At 40.8% G+C, this 24,966-nt stretch overlaps 1 protein-coding gene across 1 annotated transcript; it reads right to left on the reverse strand.

Moving 5' to 3' along the window:
• Nucleotides 1–1,298: 1,298 nt before the first annotated feature.
• STEAP2 (STEAP2 metalloreductase) lies at nt 1,299–24,209 on the reverse strand. The gene is made up of 5 exons (XM_004602165.2): nt 24,067–24,209; nt 10,594–11,118; nt 8,810–9,337; nt 6,955–7,119; nt 1,299–6,500 (listed from the first exon to the last, which is right to left on the reverse strand). Exons 2-5 carry the CDS (start codon nt 11,083–11,085, stop codon nt 6,213–6,215), a joined length of 1,473 nt encoding a protein of 490 aa, XP_004602222.1. The 5' UTR covers nt 11,086–11,118; nt 24,067–24,209; the 3' UTR covers nt 1,299–6,212.
• Between the last annotated feature and the right edge of the window lie 757 nt (nt 24,210–24,966).

A 24,966-nucleotide genomic window follows, 5' to 3' on the forward strand; every position in this document is an offset into this window, starting at 1 on the left:
CTTTATCTGGCTAAACTCTCATTCAAACTAGAAGGAATCATACACTACTTTGGGGATAAACAACAGCTCAGGAACTTCATAGACTCAAAAACAAACCTAAAAGAAGCACTAAAGGGGCTATTGTAAGACAAGAACAACCCCTACAAGCACAACAAACCCTTGCACAAAGATGGCACAAAATCCCATAACAATAATCTCCCTTAATGTCAATGGTCTGAATTCACCAATTAAGAGACACAGACTGGCAAAATGGATTCAAAGACTCAACCCAACATTCTGCTGCCTGCAAGAAACACATCTGAATAGCCAGAACAAACACAGACTCAAAGTCAAAGGATGGAAAACAATCCTGCAAGCAAACAACTCTCTCAAGAAAGCTGGGGTGGCTTTACTAGTATCGGACAACATAGACTTCAGGTTGAAAAAGATTAGAAGGGATAGTGAAGGCCACTTTTTATTAATCATGGGATATGAACATCAGGAAGAAATCACACTCCTAAATGTCTACGCACCCAATGAGGGACCAGCTAAATACCTACAACAGCTGCTAAGAGAACTTGAGAAGGACATCTCGAGCAACACAATAGTAGTTGGAGACTTCAACACCTCACTGTCTCCTCTGGACAGATCAAGAAGATTAAAACTCACCAAGGAAATACTGGCATTGAAGGAAGAAATAGAAGAGAGAGGGCTAATAGATCTATACAGGGCTTTATATCCCCCCAAAAAGGAATACACATTCTTTTCCAGTGCACATGGAACATTTTCCAGAATAGACCATGCGCTGGGCCACACAGCATACCTCAACAGAATCAACAAGATAGACATTGGGGAGGTGGGGGGAAGAGGGGAGATATATCGTGATTCTTGGTGGTGGAATATGTGCGCTGGTGAAGGGATGGGTGTTTGAGCATTGTATAACTGAGACTTAAACCTGAAAGCTTTGTAACTTTCCACATGGTGAATCAATAAAAGAATAAAAAAAAAATAAAAACAAACAAAAGAGGCTCTGAGTAATAGTACAGGGGTTAAGACATGCAGCCAGTCCTGTGTTTGATTCCCAGCACCACATACGGGTCCCCTGAGCACTAGAATGATTAGATTCCTGATTAGAGCCAGGTATGGCTGTGTCCCCTGTCCCCTTCAGAAAAGATATCAAATGCTGTTGAAATAGCTTTGGTTAGAAAGACCAAAACATTGCCCTCCAACCCCAAACTAAATGTACTGTTTTTTGAATGCAGAAGCTGAAAAAAAAATTACATAGCTCCATTTTTATTGAAATTGTTGCTCAGCAAAAAAAAAAAAACCACTTGTATTTCAAAAGACAAGACACATGGAATACTACTTTTTATTTATATGTAAGGCAGATCTATGATGGTATAAAAACATGGTACATAATCACAGCAAATTTTTGGGATTACAGAGTTTTAGCAAATTACACACTTATAAAGACTATTTTCCAAGCATATACAAAATATAATGAAAGATCGAGGGAGGAAATGACTAACAATGGAAAATTCATTTTTATGTAAATTGCACAGAATCCTTTATAAACTTCTAAAGGTAAAAATCATCGCTATCTAGTTTGTTCAAACTTTTTTAACGCATCATGACAAAGAACAAGTCTGAAAACGCTTAGTTTTGACTTCACATTAAGAAACTCAAAATCACAAGATGTCAGGTAGATGTAGTGAAGTAGTCAGGACCTGTGAAGTATCTAATTTGTTTTAAGGGTGTGGCTCTGCTCCTATCATGTCCACAATCTGACAGCAAGCATAAATATTTATATTTATGTATTAAATATATTACTGCTTTACTTTGACGAGAACTCCAAAAACCAGTGATGGCCCAGAGCCCTTTCACCTGCCTAGCAACATGATTATGTACTAATCAAGAGCAGAGCAACTGATGTGATGAGTAGCTGACTTTAAACAACGAGACATTGGAGACAATTTCTTGACCTGCTCAGGCTATGTATCTGCAAAGATGTATCATTATCAGGCCGGAGTGATAGCACAGTGGGTAGCATGTGGCCGACCTGGATTCAATCCCTGGCATCCCATATGGTCCCCCAAGCAGCGCCAGAAGTAATTCCTGAGTGCAGAGCCAGGAGTAACCCCTGAGCAACGCTGGGTGTGACCAAAAAGATGTATCATTATTTTTATTTGTTTCATATGGACAGATAGCATCCACAATTAACACCTGATTGTGCTCAGGGAACAACTGCTCAGGGAGCAATTCCTGGCTCTAAGCTGATGGTGCTCAGGACCCCCTTACACCACATGCAAAGGCAAGTGCCATACCCCTCCTGTACTGTCTCTCAGGACCTCAAAATTCTTCATATGGTAATGGAACCAACAACATATAAGCAGATAAAGCTATGATATGTGATATATATTTATATATACACAAATACTTGAGAGATCCCCCCAAAGAATAAATTAATACTAAGTAAATAAATGGAACACTTTATATTAGTACTTCCTTCAGAGCAGCCAAATATATTCAAATCCTAATTATATATTCATACAATGAATTACTACAAAGAAGGATAATATGCAATTTGCTACAACTTGGATGGAAGTAAGCCAAGACAGATCAGATGAAGTCACTTATGTATGGGTGGAAGAAAAGCAGCCATCAAAGTGGGAAATATACCTAGATTACTCTGGAACCTTTATTATAGAACTGAGGATAGGGAAGGGAAGAAAATGAACAAGGGAAAGAAGAGGTGGATGGTAAGACAGGTGTTGGAAATTAGGTACCTTTTTAAATTCTAATAATTTAAAAATTTTGAAATTCTCCATAAGGGCATGAACACCATTCTAGTCATTAAATATATACTGACTTAAGAACAACTGATGGTGAGGGATCTCATTTGTGACAATATATCATAACTAACATATGTGTAAAATGGTAACAGCGTATAAATTCAAGACAAGATTTTAGGTTATTTCAAAACAGTTTATGGACACGAATTCAGTGTTTAACTTTCCTGTTTGTAATTTATAAATTACATCTATGTTACTTTTTAAAAAAATATCCCGTAAGTAACCTGAAATTTCACAAATGTACCTCTTTGGGGAGAAACTGTATAGAATTTATTATGAAATAGTTTAATGGCAAAAGGCAATTTAAGATAATGAAAGTTTTATTGTATTACATAAGAGATAAATATAAAAATTAGATGGTATATTCTTAAAGCCCTTTTTATTCCTAACTGGACAGTACTATATCAGGTTAATTTTAAAAGTAAAATTCCTTAAGTCAAAATGCTACTTTTTATGAGATTAACTAGGTAGTTAATACTGTAGCTCATTAGCCAATCCCATATGTAGCATAAAATAAATACTTCTAATAAATACCTATAATTTATTATCACACTTTGAAATATTTTAAAATTTAAATAAAATTTCCACATGTGTAGACAAACAGATAAATTTCTATATATGCCTTGAAAATATATTATGAAAATATTCTTATTTAAACATAACTTGAAATAGTCTAAAGAGACAAAATCTAAACAAAAATAGTAGCTTAATTCACGTGAATGTTATTTCCTTCTTAGGAAAAATTGATATTCTTGCATAGATTGAGATTGGGCATATTTTCTACAATCTTACAAGTTTCCACCACATTCTCACATATTACAGACACAGAATTCTGAGGGCAGAGTAAAACATCTTGGGAAAAATAATGAAAAATAATTGTGCATGAATTGGTAAAGTAACACAATTCTAAGTCAATTTTTTTAAAAAAAATCAATAGATACCTCCAATTTTTGTACTTTTAGAGGACCTTTAAATATTGATTTATTTTAAAACTTAAAGTCTAATTTTAGTAGTAGAGAGAGGTATTATCATTTGAAACAAGTTATTGTTCATTCATAAAGTTTTAGAAGTTCCTGATCTATAAAAGGGATTAATTTTATTCTTTAAGATAAAGATCTTATGAAAGCTCTCAGGAGAAAGAGACTTGCTCTCCAAGCCCATTTTCTTTCTTGGACATGTATATCACTTTCTGTCTTTGTTTGCTTTTTTCTATCTGGAGAAGTCCGTGTTCTCTCTTGAACACGTATTTCTCTCTAACCCTTCATATCTTGCTAAGTTTTACTCAATAAAAACTATCTTTGTTTAAAAAAGGATCTTAAAAGAAATAAAAAAGAAATACTGGAAATATGCTGTTAATATTAACTCCTTCACTACAAGTTTATGGAAACCTATTTACTTTTTTGAAAATTACCCAATCAAATTTTTACTAAGAAATAATTATAAAGGGTAGACTAATGAAATAAAATGATCAAACAAAACAAATTAAAAATCACCAAAAAAATACCAAAAGAATCATGTGTGATATACCTCATCAAGTATATTTAGATATAATATTTTAGATATAATATTTTAAGAGACTGCAAAAAATTGCAATTTGCTGTCAGCTCACTATTTGAATAAGAAAAATATAAATTCTTAAAATGTAGCGCATTTAAAATTGTTTGAACAAAATGCATTTTTTACATAAGAAATTAAGCAACTTATGATTCTATGTCTAGATTAGATTTTTGATCAATCCCTTAATTGCTCCTTATGAATGCTTGAACAAACTGGAATACTTCTCTGGCAAAGAAAAGGAAATAACCAACTATGCTGGAACTTAAAAAGTTATACAGGACTTCGGCTATTCATTAAAACCATTATTTTTCTGGGTTGGATAGTACAGGGCTTACAGTACTTGCCATGCAGGTGGCCAACCCAGGTTCTATCCTGGCATCACATATGGTCCTTTAAGAACCACAGGAGTGATCCCTGAGCACAGAGCCAGGAGAAAGTCCTGAGCACCAAACCCTGCCCCTCCAAAAAAGAAAAACAACAACAACAACAACAAAACCACCATCACACTGTTCCTCTCCCCCCCAATAAAAGTTTTGTTGTCTTTCCTCTCTGGATAGGTTGGCCTATGAATTGCCATGTGTCTCTAAGTTAGCAACTATGACTTACCTCAAGAAAAAAAAATTATTGTGATTTCACCTATGTCTTTTGGTATCATGATCCACTATAAAATATGTCTGTCTATGTATGTGAAAGAGAAAACAATTCAATATGGCAATAATGCAAGGGCATGGAGGATGACAGTGGTGGTTAACGGATGCAGCCTCAGGAATACAATTCTCTGGATATGAATGTTGGCTCTTAAATTGCGTGACCTTGAGCAAGACTATTCTGTTACTTTTATCAAATATAAAAATACTGCCCCCCCCTCAAGAGGTTAAGTATTAAAGGGTGGCATTGTACAAGGGCCTAGAACCATGACATATTATAACCTACTATAAATGAACACCAATAAAATCCTACAGCAAGAGAGAACATTGATACAACAAAACGCAAGAAAAGAGAACAGCTGAAAAACTGCAAACTTAACATGTTCCCACTAACTAGAATCAATGATGAGATTCTCAGGGTTCATAATACACTAGAAAAACAGTGCGGCCAAACATGACCATCTCTTCCCTGATCAATATGCAGTTTAATCACAAACTACTAATTTGCAATTAATATGCAAATAAATTGTCTCTATAACAAGATGAAGGATAAAGTCTTTCATGAGGTATGAATTATCAGTACATATATATGCACTTTATAATGTTAGGTTCATTTTGTTTCTTTAATTTGTTGCTATTAAATCACATTGCATCATCACATTAACTAATTGTATTTTCAAGTCCTATCTCATGAAATATTGGACTATTACCATGTGCAACACTTTCTAAATGCCAATATAAATCTTTTCTAAAAAATAATTGCATAATTATATATTTCTATTTCATATGCTGAATAATTAAAACTCTACTTAACCTTCAAGGAAAAAATCCACTGGATTACATTGAAAAACAAATTTAAGTGTGTTGCTGGTTTGTAACATTTTACATTTTATTGTATCTATATATTATTAACTATATTTTTCTGACTATAGTTTAAAATAACAGTATTACTATCATGTAAAATTTCAACAAAAACTTGGAATATAAAATCCATATACATAGATACGATGTGAAAAGTAATTTGACATCAATCCTTACTTAGTTTGGATGGAAATTGAACTGGCTTCAGTCCATCCACAACAGTTAATTTGCCAGTGTTCGTACAACAGAAGACTTCATAAAAACAATAGCATGGGTAGAATTTTCTTTCCATGGCATCAGCAAGCACCATTTATCATCACATTACTGTCACCCGCTCTGGAGAGAGATGTGGAACTGTTCCTCGATTACCTTCTTCTAGAAATTGACTCTTTTCCCGGCCTTTTTTAATTTTCTTTAGCTTTTGGCTTATACATGGAAGGAGCAAAATGATCTTACCCACAATTACAACCGAGGGCAAAACAAGAGCAAGAACAAAGTTCGGTGGTGTGTAAAACCGGTAGCTCTCTTCTTCAAAAGCCCGTTTCCATCCATAAATTAAAACATGGAAAGTACTTATGAGCAGAGCAACATAGCCAAGTGTAGACTTGGAGGAGAAGAAGAAAAGAAACAAAATTACTCAGACTCAAATTAACCCACATTTAAAAAAAATTAATTATTGAAAAACAAACTACTGAAAAATAATATTGTGTTTTTTTGAAAAATATGTATTTTAAACTACAGAAATATTTTCAAAAGTGGTGCATCTTTTACAGAGAAGGCCATATGGAATATTCTATAATAATAATTTAAGTAATTAAATGTGAAAATTATGATGCTACATAAGATTGTATTAGAAGGATGTACTATTATTTCTTAGCTATTCCTTTTTGTTGTTGATCACTCTATAGTCAGCTATAAATAAATAATTCATTTATTTTCTATTTTCTAATATCATTACTATGGAAACATCTGGCTTTTACTTAAGGGTATTGATTAAAAACTGTATACTTTATAAAGCTTATCCTCTTATTTGTCCTTACCAGTAAAATCTCACCTACCTGAATAAAACTGAATTCCCTCCAGTTTAAAACATTGCTCACTGATGGGATGGCGGTGACTGCCAGGAGAGAGAGCAAGCCAAAGCTCATTATGCCAAAAGAGATATGCATTTCAATCCTCCAAGCTTCTTCCTCATTCCAAGAGTTTTCAATATTTGCATGAACCTTACAAGAAAGTAAATGTGAATTTACTTCAGTTGGTAGAATATTAACTGATTCAGCACAGAGTTCACTCTTGGCATAGAAGTGTCATACTAGTTAACAGTTGTATTAACTTGACTGAACCTAATACCATCATTAGGAGAGCAGAAAATGATATTTCTCTACTATGGAGAACATCTTTCTAAGTGGTATTGACCCAGGTGTGGGCAAAATGAAGAGAAATAGTTAAGAAAGATTAACTGGGCCAGAGTAGTAAGTACAGCAGGTAGGGTGCTTGCTCTGCACGCAGCAAATGTGCAAGGCAGGTTTGATCCCAAGCCCACCAGAAGTGATCCCTGCACAAAGAGCCAGGAGTAAGCCCTGAACATGGCCAGTTTTGGTGCCCTCCTCCCCCAATATAAACAAAGTTTTTAAAAAACAAAAGGACTAAATTGTCCTTCTTAGCTTAAGTCTAACATTGTAGTCAACTCAGATCATAATATATCACACTTACAAGGACTCTGGTGTCCTAAGACAGTGAAATTCAGCTGGTGGCTTCCAGGAGTACAAAAATTACTGACAATTAGACTAGGTTTAAGGCTGATAGCTTCAATGCAAAAATGGCTCATTTAGAGTTGAGTTTGACTTCACTACATCTGCATTGTCTAAGGAAAGACACTTGAGCTGGAGAGATAGTACAATGGGTAGGGCAGTTTGTCCTGAAGATGGCTAATGTGGGTTCCATCCCTAGCACTCCATAAGATCCCAACACTACCAGGAGTGATCCCTGAGCTCAGAGTAAGTTCTGAGCAGAGCCATGTGCCCCTCCCCCCAAAAAAAAACATATTTGAAAAAATACATTGAGGCAACATAAGTGGACAAACATTTGGCTTTCTTGGGGCTTTGTCCTCAAGGCAAGTTCTAGCTTAAGATCAAATAAACTATTATTCTTATGGGAAAAAAAAGGCCTAGGGATGTACTCAGCAGTAGAGCCCAGTAGAACACATGTCCTCTGTACAAAGACCAAGTCTTGACTTCTTTTATTCTGCAAATAATGTATGGTAACAGCTTTTACCCTAAAAGAGTCTGAGTTAGCCACAAGCAGAAACAGGATGTAAGAATTCTTACCCTTTTACGGCCAGAGAGAAAATACAGTGGGTAAGGTGTTTGCCCTGTGGCAACCCCAGATTCGATCCCTAGCATCCCATATGATCCTCTGAGCACCACCTGGAGTAATTCCTCAGTACAGTGCCAAGAGTAACCACTGAACATCACCAGGTATAGCCCCAGAACAACATAAAAAATTTTCCCCTTTTTAAAGAAGTCAAAATTTCTGTTAAGATCTTTCATATAAGACTTTTGTAAGATTCTGTCTAAGGTGGGGCTGGAGTGATAGCACAGCAGGTAAGGCATTGCCTTGCACATGGCCGACCCGGGTTCTATTCCCAGCATCCCATATGGTCCCCTGAGAACCGCCAGGAGTAATTCCTGAGTGCAGAGCCAGGAGTAACCCCTGTGCATTGCCGGGTGTGACCCAAAAAGCAAAAAAAAAAAAAAAAAAAAAAAAAATTCTATCATAAGGTATTATATACTACAAAATGTTTAACACGATTTATAGTCTTTCATTTTAGATCATTCAAAAACTTACATTTTACAAGTTATTTTATCCTCTAAGGATGGCTGGTATGAGATAAGACGAAGATACTTTTCATACCTGCTGGTAAGCCATGTTGAGAAACAAGTATCGCTCTGATCTTCTCATTGGTAAACAGAGACTGTAGGCAACATGAACTGCAGCGAAGAAAAAACCTAGTAATCCAAGTTGTTTTCTACACTGTAGCCAGGTCTCCAGCCAAGTTGGAAATCTCCTATATTTGGTTCCGTAGTAAAGTTGATAGGCAGCTGCCAGGAGGCCAGCCAGATATACGAGGGACAGCAATGTAATGGCAACGATGGGCAAGGTTTTATTCACAACCTCAATAGGAATCTTATAAAAATCACTCTGCCGATTTTTGACATATGGATGTATCACATCTCTGACGAAGGAATAAAGGAAAAAAAATATCGCCAGACTTATAGCAACTACCACTGGCCCTCTCCAGAAAGTAAAAAGTCGGAGGGGCAAATTTTCAATCTCTCTGGCTGATGATAATGATCCCAGGTCAACAGGAACAAAATTCAACTGTCTGGCAAGTTCAATGACTTGCTGTCGCGCTTGAATATTGTTGCTGCATATATAAACCTGCAGAAAAATACACAAGATTGATCATTACTTTTGGTATTTATAAAAAAAATTATCCAAGTACTCCACCTAATCACTTAGTATTTGAGGATCATACCAAATAGTATCATAGATGGGACATTTAATACCTATCTGCAAGGATAGAGGGAGCAAGGAAAAACAGGAGGGAGGGAGTTACATTTTAAAAGGTTTTTGTGAAAGCAAGGAAAGACAATCCTTGCCTTTTCTTAAATTAGCCTATCATGAGAGCAACCACTAAATTATTTTCTCCTTTTGCCATATTATTTTGAGAACAGACGTGTGCCTTGCCAAAGTAAGGACAAACATTTTTTGGTGCTCATAAATATCAAAATGAAAATCAACGGAGGAAAGTATCAGAATTTGCTTTTGTGGTTGAGTTATTTTATAGGATCCAGCATAGATTTTCCTTTTCTTGATTTTATGAATGTTAGGTTATATAGCTGTTGGTTACGCATTCTACATGGAAACAGTTTTCTCTGATTAAATTTTCCACTCGGGGCTACAGACAGTATAGAAGGATGCTTTCCTTGCACAGGCAGACTATGGTGCGACCCCCACCGGAAATGATCACTGAGCACAGAGCCATGAGCATGGCCCTGAGCACTAAGGGTGCCTTACCCCAAGTCCCAGAGGTTAAAAAAAGCGAAAATAAATCTCTCCCAGGTTTGGAGAGGAGAGAGAATACAGCAGGTAGGGTGCTTGCTTTGCATGCAGCCAACCCAGGATCAATCCCTCAGACCCCATAATACCTGAGCACAGAACCAGAATAAGCCCTGAGCACAGCCAGGTGTGGTACAATCTCCCCTGCCCCCTTCCCATCCCGCAAAAAATATATTTTCCCCCAGGGGCTGGAGCAATAGCACAGCGGGCAGGGCGTTTGCCTTGCACGCGGCCGACCCGGGTTCGATTCCCAGCATCTCGTATGGTCCCCTGAGCACCGCCAGGAGTAATTCCTGAGTGCATGAGCCAGGAGTAACCCCTGTGCATTGCCGGGTGTGACCCAAAAAGAAATATATATATATATATATATATATATATATATATATATATATATATATATATATATTCCCCACTTAGATTTCTTAGTGCAATATTCATTTGTGTGCATACTTTTGAGTGGTGCTAAGGATGGAACCCATGGCTCCACATATGCTGCACATGCCAGAATTTGGTTTTAAAATAGTTTTAGTCACAAAATACCTTACAAATGAGAATAAAATGTAAAAGATACATACCCGTCGGCTAGCATCCTTAGGTCCTGACTGAAGTGCCCAAGCTGAGACAACATTAAATCCTTTGACAACCAAAGAATCCGGGAATAGTGAAGCCAAATATTCAGCATTAGATTCTGGGTATTGGTTTACTTTCAAGTTATTGCTCACATCAATCAGGATTTTACCCACTAGCAGATGTCTCAGGTCCCACAAGGATGTGTAATGCTCTCTATGTATAGCAATAAATATTATATTTGTTTTTGTTAAAGTATCTTCATGATTAGTTACATCTACTACATGAGGAAAAAATTCAGAAGCAAACTTAGGGTTTCTACTTCCTATGACCACATGATAGCCACATCGAATAAGTCGAATGGTCAGGGATTTGGCAAAATCTCCACTTCCAATTACACCTATGGTAACCTTCTTTGCATCTTTGATTCCATTGATGCCATTAGGCAAAAATGCTTCACTAAGACTCTTTGGGCTTCCCATCATAGAGATTGATTCCATGATATGGGTTCTTCCAATATCACCAGGAATATTCTAGGAGATAAAAGAGAATAACATCCATTATTACCTATCACCAAGCATAAATACATTCTGAACATTCAATAATGTTCCCTGTTTCTGGAGGCAAAATGCCTGCAAGCTAACCATGATGCCCAGAAGCATGGTTTGGGGGTCGGGGTGTGGGCAGAGGTGGGACAGAGCGGGGTAGAGGGAGGAGAGAAGGAGAGGGAGGGAGAGAACCTATAGAGGAAGACCTGGGAGACAGGGGAGTGAGGGAAACTGGGGACATTGGTAGTGAGAAATGTACACTGGTAAAGATGTGCATCAGCCCTTTTGGAAAACAATATGGACGATTCTCAAAAAACTAGAGGTTGAGCTCCCATTTGACCCAGCAATACCACTGCTGGGAATATATCCCAGAGGAGCAAAAAAGTATAGTCGAAATGACATCTGCACTTATATGTTCATCGCAGCACTGTTTATAATAGCCAGAATCTGGAAAAAACCAGAGTGCCCTAGAACAGATAACTGGTTGAAGAAACTTTGGTACATCTATACAATGGAATACTATGCAGCTGTTAGAAAAAATGAGGTCATGAAGTTTGCATATAAGTGGATCAGCATGGAAAGTATCATGCTAAGTGAAATGAGTCAGAAAGAAAGAGACAGACATAGAAAGATTGCACTCATCTGTGGAATATAGAATAATAGACTAGGAGTCTAACACCCAAGAACAGTAGAAATAAGTATTAGGAGGTTGACTCCATGGCTTGGAGGCTGGTCTTTCATTCTGGGCAACTCAGAGAAGGGAACACCAAGTAAAATGTGGTTGGAGGCCATGAGGGGGAGGGGTGACACGTGCCGAATGTAGACTAGAGACTGAACACAATGGCCACTCAACACCTTTATTGCAAACCACAACACCTAATCAGAGAGAGAGAACAAAAGGGAATACCCTGCCATAGTGGCAGTGTGGGGTGGGGGGAGACGGGACTGGGGAGGGTGGGAGGGACTCTGGGTTTACTGGTGGTGGAGAATGGGCACTGGTGAAGGGATGGGTTCTCGAACTTTGTATGGGGGAAACATGAGCACAAAAAAGTATAAATCTGTAACTGTACCCTCACAGGTAATTCACTAATTAAAAATAAAAAAATAAATTTAAAAAAATAAATAAAATTTTTTTAAAAAGATGTGTATTGGAATATTGTATGGCTGAAACTCAATTATGTATGACCTTGTAACCATGTACCTTATGGCAATCCAGATTAAAAATTGCACCCCCTCAAAGGAGTTTGCAAACTATGTATCCTAGAACAAAACAAGACATGAAGCTAACAAAAGCTTGTCACCTAGTTGATATGCTCGAGAAACTTTTCAAATTTAAAAGGGGCATGTGAATGAATCATCTGAGAATTCTGTCAAAATTTAAATTTTGATTCAGTAGGTGTCAAAATTTAAATTTTGATTCAGTAGGCCCAGAGTGAGGTCCAACGTTAGCATTTCTAAATAAGACAATGGTCTTTTTAGAAATTATCATGTAGTCATAGGTGACAGGAAGAAATTATTGCGCTGGTCTGGAGATTCTTTTGAGCAGCAAGGTAGTTCAGCTCAATAGGGAAGTTTTGATCTAGAGCATCTTTTTGAACAGTTCAAACAAGTGTGATTACCCAGCTTTTCAGCAGATCGGAGATAGCAATCAGAAATGCCACTGCAGGTAGAGAAAGCATTATGTGGATATAGTTCACAAGATAAAATGGGAAAACTACAAAAAATAATGAACTATGTGAAGTAAAACTGGAGTCCTTTGGGGTGGTCTATAAACTATTCTGTACTCCTTTAACATTAAATCATAGCAAGATGAAAAGAGTAAAAAACTCTGACACTAAATTTTTTTTGTTTTGTTTTGTTTCTTTTTGGGTCACACCCGGCGATGCTCAGGGGTTACTCCTGGCTCTGCACTCAGGAATTACTCCTGGCAGTGCTTGGGGGACCATATGGGATGCTGGGAATCGAACCCTGGTCCACCTTGTGCAAGGCAAATGCCCTACCCGCTGTGCTATTACTCGCACCCCTAAAATTACGTTTTAAGAAAAATAGCTATCAATGTAATAAATGATTTAATACCATACTTTTATCATTCACCGGTTATCCTATAACTTACCATTGAGAAAGAGTACTAATGCCTTAAAAATATATAGTACTTATAGAATCTTTTCTCCTATCCATTGGTTGCATAGAATATGATGTAGTTATTCATTCTCCCTGGGGGCGGTGTGTGTGGGGAAATCTGTCTTTTCCATTTTAAAATTAAGACTAGCATCTGAAATATGCATATTTGCACTTATTGAACAATAAAAATCAGGGGGACATACAGACAATAGGCATTTTTGTTAGGGCTAAGGAATAAATGGGTTCAAATCCACAGCATCCTACATGGTACTGAGTAGAGCCAGGCATGACCCGAGCATAAAGGAGGAATAAGCCCTGAGCACCGCACAGCTGGTTATGTCTCCAAAACACACAAATCATATTGCCAAGAATCAGTGTCACTATTAGATCTGATTTTTTTTTAAAAAGCACTGTATAGCACGGTCGTCCCATTGTTCATCGATTTGCTTGAGCGGGCACCAGTTAAGTCTCCATTGTGAGACCTGTTGTCACTTGTGTTTTTTTTTAAATTGTTTATTACTGAATCACTATGAGGAGTAGTGAGGTAGAGTTACAAGCTTATGAACTTTAGTGTTTGCATTTTAGTCATACAGTGATTGTTTACCCATCCTCAAACTCTACTACAAAGCGGTAATAATTAAAACAGCATGGTACTGGAACAAAAGCAGACCAATGGAACAGGGTTGAATATCCTGACAAACACCCTCAAACATATGATCATCTAATCTTTAACAAGGGAGCAATATATGTGAAGTGGAGCAAAGAAAGCCTCTTTAACAAATGGTGCTGGCAAAACTGGACAGTGACATGCAAAAAAATGGGCTCAGACCTCTACCTAACACCATGCACAAAAGTCAGATCAAAATGGATTAAAGACTTCAACATCAGACCAGAATCCATCACATACTTTGAAGACAAGGTCAGCAGAACCCTCCATGAAATTGAAGCTAAAGAAATCTTTACAGGTGACACACCATTGGCAAAGCAAGTGGAAACAGATAAACAAATGGGACTACTTTAAACTGAGAAGCTTCAAAAGATACAGTGACCAGAATACAAAGACAGTTTACAGAGTGGGAAAAAATATTCACCCAATGCCCATCTGATAAGGAGTTGATATCAAGGATATACAAGGCATTGGTTAAATTCAACAAGAAAATATCCAACCCCATCAGAAAATGGGGGGTGGAAATTTTCTCAAAGAAATCCAAATGGCTAAAAGACACATGAGAAAATGTTCCATATCACTAAATCATCAGGGAGATGCAGATTAAAACAACAATGAGACATCATTTCACACCAGAGACTGGCCCACATCCAAAAGAACAAAAGCAACTGGTGTTGGCGCAGATATGGGTAGAAAGGGACTCTCCTTCACTGCTGGTGGAAATGCGACTCATTCAGCCCTTTTGGAAAACAATATGGACAACTGTCAAAAAATTAGAAATTGAACTACCATTTGACCCAGCAATACCACTCCTGGGAATATATCCCGGAGAGACAAAAAGGTATAGTAGAAATGACATCTGCATTTGTATGTTCACTACAGCACTATTTACTATAGCCCAAATCTGGAAAAAGCCAGAGTGCCCAAACACAGATGACTGGTTAAAGAAACTTTGGTACCTCTACACAATGGAATACTTGCAGCTATGAGACTTGTTGCTACTGTTTTTGGCATATCGAATATGCCACGCGTAGCTTGCCAGGCTCTGGCATGCGGGCAGGATCTCTCGGTAGCTTGCCAGGCTCTCCAAGAGGGATGGAGGAATCAAACCCAGGTTGGCCACGTGCAAGGCAAACGCCCTACCCACTGTAAAAAATACCCTTTCATTCCTTCACCATGCACAATTTATTTTATGTTAATAGCAGACTGGATCAATTTAATTGATTTAATGGATTATAGAGGAGCAGGTTGAATATTTTAAAAAGCATGTTTTGAAAATTTTCACTGAACAAAAATTCAAATTATGGGCTGAAGTGATAGCACACCAGGTAGGGCATTTGCCTTGCACGTGACCAACCTGGGTTCTGTTCCCAGCATCCAATATTGTCCCGTGAGCACTGGCAGGAGTAATTTCTGAGTGCAAAGCCAAGAGTAACCCCTGTGCATTGCTGGGTGTGACCCAAAAAGGAATAAAAATTCGAATTAGCAAAGCCAGAAAATTTTAACTTTCTACCCTAAAAACAAATTGTATCCAAATGCATCGATAAATTGTCTTTAAAAAGATATATTACTTAGTACTCATATATTGCAGTCTATGTGCAGGATCTCTTTGCACTATATATAAGAAGCGACTGAACCCCCACAGCTACTATGAGACAGATGCCAATACTATTGTGTCCATTTTCCATATAAAGAAAGATAATGAGAGATAATTTGTCCCCCAAGGTCCTAAGAATTGGAAAAGCTAGGATTACAACTCAGGCACTGCTATTACATGGGTTTTTTTTGGGGGGGGGGGGTTGAGGCGGGAGGGTGCACACCTCATGATGCTCAGGGATTTCTTATTGCTCTTCACTGAGGGAACACTCCTGGTGGGACTTGGAGTAGGGGGAACCATATAGGATGCCTGGGATAGAACCAGGCTTGCTGTATGAAAGACAAGTACCCTTCCCACTGTGCCATGACTCCTTCCCTAAATGTCATTTGGGATCATGTAAAAATTTATTGACTTTTTATAATTATGCGGTGGAGAGCACGTCGTCCTCATAATAATAATGCATTTTTTTTTCATTGACCAAGTAACTTCCTCAACATTACACAGTAATCCTAACATCTAGTTCATTCCTGGGAAATCACTAATTTTGAATTTAGTGCACATGTTTATCTTATACCTTTCAAGATAGAGAGGTAGAAATGATCTGCTTTCCCTGGTAGTGATTGACCCTTTCCACCATAAAGGTCAGCCATCAAGGAGACTGCTGGACACTTTCAGAATTGGAAATAGCAGAAAGAATCAGAAATAATGAAGTCAATGTTCATTTCATCCTTAAAAATTAAAGGTGACCAAAAACCTCCCGAACTCAACTGCAGCCATGCTCAAGGCCACTCTGCTCGAATGAGCCTCACCCATGATGGAACCTGCAGAAGAACCCAGGTATGCAGGACCTGGGACAGAAATCTCCAAGCTCGCTTGGAGCAGGACTGGGCCTCCTCACCCAAGCTCCCCAGTTTTCCAGTAACTTGGCTGTCATACCCACAACTCCTGCTGGTACCATATAATCTCATCAATGGCCAAGATCCAGAGACTGAAATAAAATGACACAAGCCTTACCCAAGAGTGAATCTGCTCTATAGTTGTATTCTAAATTTTAGAATTCCTGGAGCATGCAGCTGCATTTGAGGCCATGTAACCACTCATACCCTACCCCACTGAGGTACCAAAAGTAACACACATTTGTTTGTATTTAACATACATATTTGTAGTCTCTTATACAAGGGCTCAATGGCTCCAGGATGAAATACAACAATCTTCACACACCTTCCAGTTATGGTGGTGGGAAGGTGCAATGGTGATGGAATTGGTGTTTAATAAACAGCTTTATAGAAATAAAATTTAAATTTAAAATTAAATTAATTAATCAACTAATCAAATCAATTAATAATGAATTATTAATTAATTCTGACCAATTAATCCACCCCTCATCATACATTATTTAAGGTTAAAGTTAAATAATGTAATAGACTCACGCAAGAACCCAAGTTTCTTATATCCATCAGAGTAGAAATCATACCATCCCTCCAAATATATAAGGTGTAAAATTTAAATCTAAGAATCTCATTAATGGGGCCAGCGAGATAGCACAGTATGTTGGGCACTTGCCTTGCACAGGACTGACCTGGGTTCTATCCCTGGCAACCCATATGGCTCCCCAAGAACGCTAGGAGTGATCCTGGAGCAGATTGCAGAGCAAGGAGTGAACCCTGAGCACTTCCAGGTGCTCACTCTCAACCCCAAATTCAATAATGATTAAGGCCTTTCAAATTAAAACAATATGAAAACCACCCACTTATTTCACTAAGCAAGCTCAAACTCCTTGTGCAAATAAGGTGAACAGGTAAAACTACATCAGGACTTAATAATGTAACCTAGGCCCCTCATTACACCGATTTTTAAACATTAATAATGACTATTTTAATATGCTTGCAACTTACTCACATTGTATTTCCACTGGAAAGTCCTAACTGAACACAGAAAGTGTGACTGGAGTTACTAATAGAATTTGGCCTAGGGGCTGGAGTGATAGCACAGCAGGTAGGGCATTTGCCTTGCACGCGGCGGAACTGAGTTCAATTCCCAGCATCCCATATGGTCCCCTGAGCACTGCCACGGGTGATTCCTGAGTGCAGAGCCAGGAGTAACCTTTGTGCACCACCAGGTGTGACCCAAAAAGAAAAAAAAAAAAGAATTTGGCGTAATGTATGAGTCTCTTTCAGTAATGGTATTTAGGATTATACAAAAGCATCCATAAGAGGAAAAAAAAGAACACTTTAATGGATCTAGGAAATGGGTTTATGCATTACTTAAAGTATGTAATAAAAGCATATGCTGTGTGCTACTGCATAATTCGCAATGATTTTTATATGTATTATATGACTTATTAGATTCACAACTGCTATGAAGCATATTTAATGCAACTTAAAAGGAGGAATTTGGGGCTGGAGTGATAGCACAGTGGAAAGGGCACTTGCTTTGCATATGGCCGACCCAGGTTCAATACCCGGTCCCCAATATGGTCCCCTAAGCCCATAGGGAGTGATTCCTGAAGGTAGAAGCAAGACCTTAGCGCTGCTGGGTGACCCCAAAACAAAAACAAAAAAAAAGAAAGCAGTTTAATTCATATTAGGAAAATTTTCTATTGGTTTTTGAGCCATACCCCATGATGGCAGAGCAACTCCCAGGTTGGTCCTAGGGCACCATGTTGGTCCATTAGGTCCCGGGATCTAATCCTGACTCCTCCTACCCCCGTGCAAAGCCTGAAGAGCACGCCCTCCAGCCCTTTGAATCATCTCCCCAGCTCCTCACTGAGAAACTTGCTGAGAATTTCAGTTAATAGTTTTAGGATCTGCCTCAAAAAAATTATAGTAACATCTCCCCAATACTGCGGCACCCGTTTTTCTTCTATGTATAGAACAGAGAAGTGTGGTACATATCCTACCATCTGCTACAGAGGGAAGTCTGCTATCTAGAGCAGAATCATATACCTAGTTAGTACACATTTGGGCTTTCAGAGAACTGCCAGTTAACAAGACCAGGGGTTACGTTTAAAACGAAGGTGGGAGAAGGAAGTCATTGAATAGTCATTGAACCTTGTTGCAGATGTACTTGGAGATGAGGCAAATCCATTTGGTTCACTTGTAAATAACCTATGACACCAAGACTCCACAAGCTGCTAAAGGCTTTCAGAATCTCCAAAATATCCATTTGGAAATCAAGTCTAAAACCAAAGATTGTAATGATTCTCATCATCTATCCACCTTTCTAGTCCCAACCATTCAGCTATCCAATACATATAGAGTCTTAAAAGACCAGACTTCTTCAGTGAGATAGTGACACTCCAAAGGAGTAAAAACAGTCATTGGTTTCTAAGCTATCTAATTAAATATGACAGATTCCATTATAAGCATTGACTCAGGCAGCAACTATAAAATCTCTTTATCAGCTATAGTTTACAGATTCTAAAATGCACCCGTTTTTAAGTGAGCAAAGGATTTTCAGTACAATTTACAGTTATGCAAGCATTCCCACAATCCAATTTTAGAACATTTTATCTGCGGTAACTGCTAATACTCAAATTTTAACACAACTGGCCAAGAGAGAACACCTCTTTTAAAAAAAAATGCTACCTCCCTTTCATGCCCAGAGTGTGATCTAAGTTTTGCTGCTGCTGCTGTTGCTGCTACAGGAGTCAGAGTGCGTTCCCGCTGCTCGGGTAAGTAAATGCAGAATCACGATCCCAGCACAGGTTCTTCCCACACCAAAGCAGCAGCTCTCAATCCTTGCTGGACTCTGGAATAATTTAACTAACTCTGTCATAATGTAAGTTTGTAATAATGAAAAATAATGTAAGGGAGAAGACAGTTGCTTTGGAATGCAGGAAGCCGGGACAGCATTCATGCAGCCATTTTTTCCTTACTCACTGTGTCTGAGCAGTATCACAAGGTCAACTCACTCATGTCTTTGCAATTTCCTCTCATCCTGTTCTTAAAAAGTATCATCAGCTCACCACTCAGCAAACCCCATTCCTATAGTTTCCTAATCAAAACTCAGAATGGGGCAGTAATGCTATCACTTCTCTCTGACAAAGGGCTCCTCTCTAGCAACCGAGGCTGATCTGAATAACTGAGAGTTTCCTAGTAGAGTGACTTGCTCCAAAATAGCACTGATCAAACTTCAATTCCAGCATTATTGTATGGGGGCGGGAAAGAGATAGTACAAAGGTGAAGGCATTTACCTGCACCCCCTTGACCTGGCCTAATTCCCTGTAGGCCATATGCCCCATCATCAGCACTATGAAACATCTCTCTTAAGCACAGAGCTGGGAGTAGTTCCTAAAGACCGCAAGGGATGGCCTCAATGCCCCCCCCCCACCCGTTCTCTGAATAAACCCAATATGATCACCTGGAATCTTATTTAAATGCATGTTCTACATTTAAATTCCTAACTTCTTATGTAAATTCTGAAAGTCTGGCCTCGGGAATGGGTCATGTCATTTAACACGTTGACACTGGCCAGCAATTTGTATTTATTAAGCTACAGTCAAGTGTGAGCCAGCAGTGGTGGGTGCCAACATCTATGTGTTACACCATATAGTCTATGGTATTCTGTTATGGCAGCCTAAATCCATAAGACAAGTTTTACTTTTCATTTTATCCACTGGGCATGTCATCAGTCTTGGAAGAACACTGCTATCCATGTTCATTTTTTTTGTATCCAAGTTGATGAAGGTTGAAGAAAATAAGACAACTGAGCTCACATATTAAGCCCTGAATTAACTTATCATTGTTTAGTATCCACTTCTGTCCCAGAGACGATCCCTTTCCTTTTCCCAAGGAATTGCAGTAATTTCCTCAGCAATATCTCAAAACTATTTTCTTTTGTTTGGGCTGCACCCAGCGGGTGCCAGACCATGCTGTGCTGGGGCCTCCTGAATGCAAAGCATGTGCTCAGTCTATTGAGTTAACTCTCAGGCCCAGCAGCAAACTGTCCTACCCAAAATTATTCCTATCTCAGTCAATAGCACCTTAGTGGCCCGTGGCTCATATTCCAAAAACACTGTGTGTGGTGGGGAAAGGGGGGGCTAGGATGCAGTTATGGGGCTTAGAGACCACTTCTAGCAATATTCAGTGAATTGGGCTGAATGTTCCAAAACTTGGTCCCAGCAGTGCTGGAGCAGCAGGGGGATATGATGCTGATGACTCAACTATTCCCTCGGCCTCCCAAAATAATTCATCTCCACTGACACAGCTTAATCCAGATCACTATCATCTGAGCTCTGGAAACACTTCCTAATGGGGGCTTTATGTTTTGCCCCTTTATCATTCTAACAACAGTTAAGATTAGCTTAAAACATCAATCAGATGAAATCTCTCCTCTTTAAAATCGTGGTTTAGAGATTGGATAATACAGTTTAGCCCAATAACTTGCATGCAGCCAACCCCAATTGATTCCCTGTACCACAAATAGTACACTGAGTGCTGCTGGATGTAGCCCAAACATCCTCCCACCCAAAATAAATAAAACCATTTTCTGATTTTTGGGGCCACACCCAGCATTGCTTGGCTCTATGCTCAGGAATTATTCCAGGTGGGTCTTTGGGAAAATATCAATAAACAATCATTGCAGCCCAAAACAATGGCTTTCTGATGCACCTAGAACTACAACTAATTTTTATTTTCTTGGCCACACCCAGCTGGCTCGTGCTCAAAGATCACTTCTGACAGCTTGGAGACCATCTGGGGTATCAAGAATCAATAGGGCCACCTGAATGCAAGACATCCCACCTGCTGCATTATTGCTCAGCCCCTACAGCTACTTTTCTGACCAGCACTTTGAAAGGGCTTGCCCTGCTCAGCTCTCCAATCTCATCCTGTCTGGCCATAGCCTCCTCTTCTAGAAAAGACTCCCTTCCCTCCTTTCAGCCCTTGTTAAATTTTCTTTGTCATTGTTTTACTCTTCCCACCCCCAACCTCCACCAGAATAAGCTTCAAGGTAGAACCATGTTTGCCTGGTTTATCACTGACTCCACAATGCTAACAGGAAACAAGCATGCTCAATGCTAATAGTAGGGGCTGGAGGGATAGCACAGCGGGTAGGGATATTTCAGTAAATAATTTGTTACTGGACAGATTATAAACTGTCAAGGTCCAAACAGATGTAATGGGTCTCTAGGTGAAATTCTTCCTTTGTGCATTAAGATGTGGGACTAAAGGGGGTAAGAGACATGTCAATATCATGTTTTATCAGTGTGGCTGCTCAAAGAGTACAGAGAAGCTATTGACAGAAATCCTGTGTCCTAAATCAAAGTTGCAGTCCTTTCAAATCTTTTTGGCATACTCTTTCTCTAACCTTTCTAACTCATTTAGGATCCTTTCTTTAAAATTCATTTCTGTTGGGCCCGGAGCAAGAGCACAGCTGGGAAGGCATTTGCCTTGTACACAGCCGACCTGGGTTTGATCCCTGGCATCCCATATGGTTCCCCAAGCACCATCAGGAGTGACTCCCGAGCACAGAGCCAGGAGTGACCCTGAGCATTGCTGGGTGTGGCTCCAAAATTAAAAATAAATAAAGTTAAATTCATTTGTGGGGTTGGAGAGAGATTACTGAGTGTAGAGCCAGGCATAACCCCTGAGCTTTTTCCATGTGGCCCAGACCCTCTGTCCCCCTCAGAATTTGTTGGCCAGGAGACAATACTGTTAGGGTACATGCCTGGCAGGCCTGTCATGTACCCTGCCTCAGATTAAATGCCTTGCACCATGAAGGATAGCACAGTGGGTGGGGTGCTTGCCTTGCTAACCTGGGTTGAATCCCTAGCACCTCATACGGTCCCTCAAGCACCACCAAGAGTGATCCCCGAGAGCAGATTGTGACATTAAAAAAAAAAATCCTGACATCACTAAGACAATGCGGCCCTGAAGGCCCACAGAATCCCTGGGTGCAACCCTTGTGTCACTATTACTACAGGGCCCGGGTGCATTACTTCCTCAGATCCTTGCAGTGAATCACCAGCCAGTTTGCTGAGAATGAAAGGAGCCCCCCGCCCCAACGCACACGCACACGCACACGCACACGCACACGCACACGCACACGCACACGCACACGCACACGCACACGCACACGCACACGCACACGCACACGCACACGCACACGCACACGCACACGCACACGCACATCTCTTAAGCAGCACTTGGGAACGCCCAACTGTGTATTTACCTCCATCTCCAATACTCTGAGCATTTAAATTAAGTTCATTCACCAGAAGTTGACCTTTCATGTTACCAATATAATTAAGAAAATGATGGAAAGCTTTCAATTTTCTTTCTGTACAATTAGCTCAATTTATCATTGATATTGCTCACACATCCCCAACTCTTAAAAAACTGTCTAAGGAAATAAACTGCAGCCATCCTAATTATGTTTCTAAATAGCCTGCAATATATCTAGGATGGGTATTTCTCTTCTATGAAAAGCTTTTAAGCTTTGAAACAACAAAAAGCAGAAATGCAGAAGGGCTTTTTTTTTTAAAAAAAAAAAGCATCCTTAGGAAAAAAAAAGATCAAAACAATAAAGGTGGGGAAGACCTGAACATTTTTGTTTTGTTTGGGGGCCACACCTGGCAGTGCTCAGGGTTTACTCTTGGTTCTGTGCTCCGGCCTCCTGCTGGGCTCGGGATATCTATATGCCACAGGGATCGAACTCTGGTCGGCCTGATGCAAACAAAACGTTCAATGCCCTGCAGACTCACTCCGGCCCCTGAGACCTGAAAATCTCAAACTGGAGGTCTAGTAGGATTGGGTCAGTCACAAAGATAGGGCTAAGGGAAAGAATGAGTTATTTCCCTTCCAATTTCCTTTTTAGTAATGAGTGATAATTAAATGGCCTGAAATAAGATTCCCCCATCTAATAAACGAACTGCCTGAGGAATTCAACCCTTCTCCATGGGGTGGGCAAGGCAGAAATCTCACAAAAATTCTCTTCCTCTCTGCTCTATTTTAAGAGAGGGATTTTGAGGGCATACTTTTCAACAAGTTTTAGCTGAGACTGAAACAGGGCTCAAAAATAATTTAGGACACCCGGAGTAGAGGCAAATTACTTTCTGACATTATAATGGCCAAAACACACAACGGGCACACAATTGGGTAATAGATGAACCGCCTAGGAGAACAGTTCACAAAGAAGCCACGCGTGATGTTCAATGCAAGGACAGGCAGACTCTTGCGGAGGTTGAGGTAGCGTATCAGTACCTGTCCTTGGTGGTGGTGGGCGGGGGGGGGGGGGGGGGAGACGGAGGGAGCACGTGCTACCTGGGATGAAATGCGTCTGGGTATCTTCCCCAGGGCCCAACCTCAGGACGTCCCGGGGGCAAGGTGGGGTGGAGGTGGAGATGGGGGCCGGCCGCAAAGGAGGTACCTTTCCCCACCCGTTCCCTACTCCACACGTCGAGGGAGGTAGCAGAAGATCGCGGCAGGTCGCCCGCAGAGGGCGCGGGAGTCCCGGAGGATGGATGCCGCGCGGGGCTCCCGGGGCATCTTTGACCCTCCACCTCCCTGCGGCCACCTGGCCTCGCGTCCTTCCCCGACCCGCTCACCTCCGCGCCCTCTGCGCCGGGCAGGGGCCAAGCCGGGCAGCTGAGCCGGGGCGGCGTCGACTCTCCCCGGGGTCGGCGGGGTCTCCAGGGCCTAGAGGGACTGACGCCTGGGGCCGGCGGCTCGCAGAGGAGCTGGCGCGGCGGTCGCGCTCGGGCGGCTGCTTCCCCGCCTCCCCCGGCTGGGTCACTTATACCCGGGAGGACGCGCGGGAGGGGCGCGGGGGCGGGCCTAGGCGGTGACGCGCCACCCGGAGCCGCGCGCGGGGAGGAGGAGCGCGCCCGGCCACTACGCCAAGGGCTCAGCTTAAGGGGCGCCGGGGTGGGGGTGGGAGTGGGGGACCAGGAGGTCAGGGAGCGTGGGAGGGCCTTGCAGCTGGACCACCTCGGACGCCCGGAGAGCGTTTGCGCGTTTTTTCCGCCGCGGCTCACACCCCGCGCGGGGGCAGCTGAGTAACTGCCCGGTGGCCTGCGCCCCGCCTCCTACCGCCACCTCACTCCGCCTCCCCCCAAATCACCGCCCCCCCCCCACCCCCAGGGCTCCCTCGGGATTCCTTCCGAAACCCAGCCGGCTTTTCCCTTGCACGGCTTTTGTGGAGCGTGCTCGTCTCGCCGCTTCGCCACTTTGCTTTTTCATAACGGCGTCCTCCGCTCCCCAACCCCACCCCGCCCCGACCCCCTCCCGGACTCTTACCCCGCGCCGAGTTCCTGGACAAGTCTGCAAAGAAGCGGCGCCTTTTCTCCGACACGTGTTCTTTCCCTCACCTCTGCCCACGCCAACTGTCTCGGGGCGGAACTTCGTCCTTGAAAGAAGATGTTCAGACCGGCCCTCTCTGAACCACGTCGCGGCTCCCTGTCGCAGTTAGAGGACCCCCGCAGCTGGCTGACTGTAGATGCGGCGGC

Source organism: Sorex araneus, chromosome 1 (genome assembly GCF_027595985.1).
Source record: "Sorex araneus isolate mSorAra2 chromosome 1, mSorAra2.pri, whole genome shotgun sequence".
In the NCBI taxonomy this organism is placed as follows: Eukaryota; Metazoa; Chordata; class Mammalia; order Eulipotyphla; family Soricidae; genus Sorex; species Sorex araneus.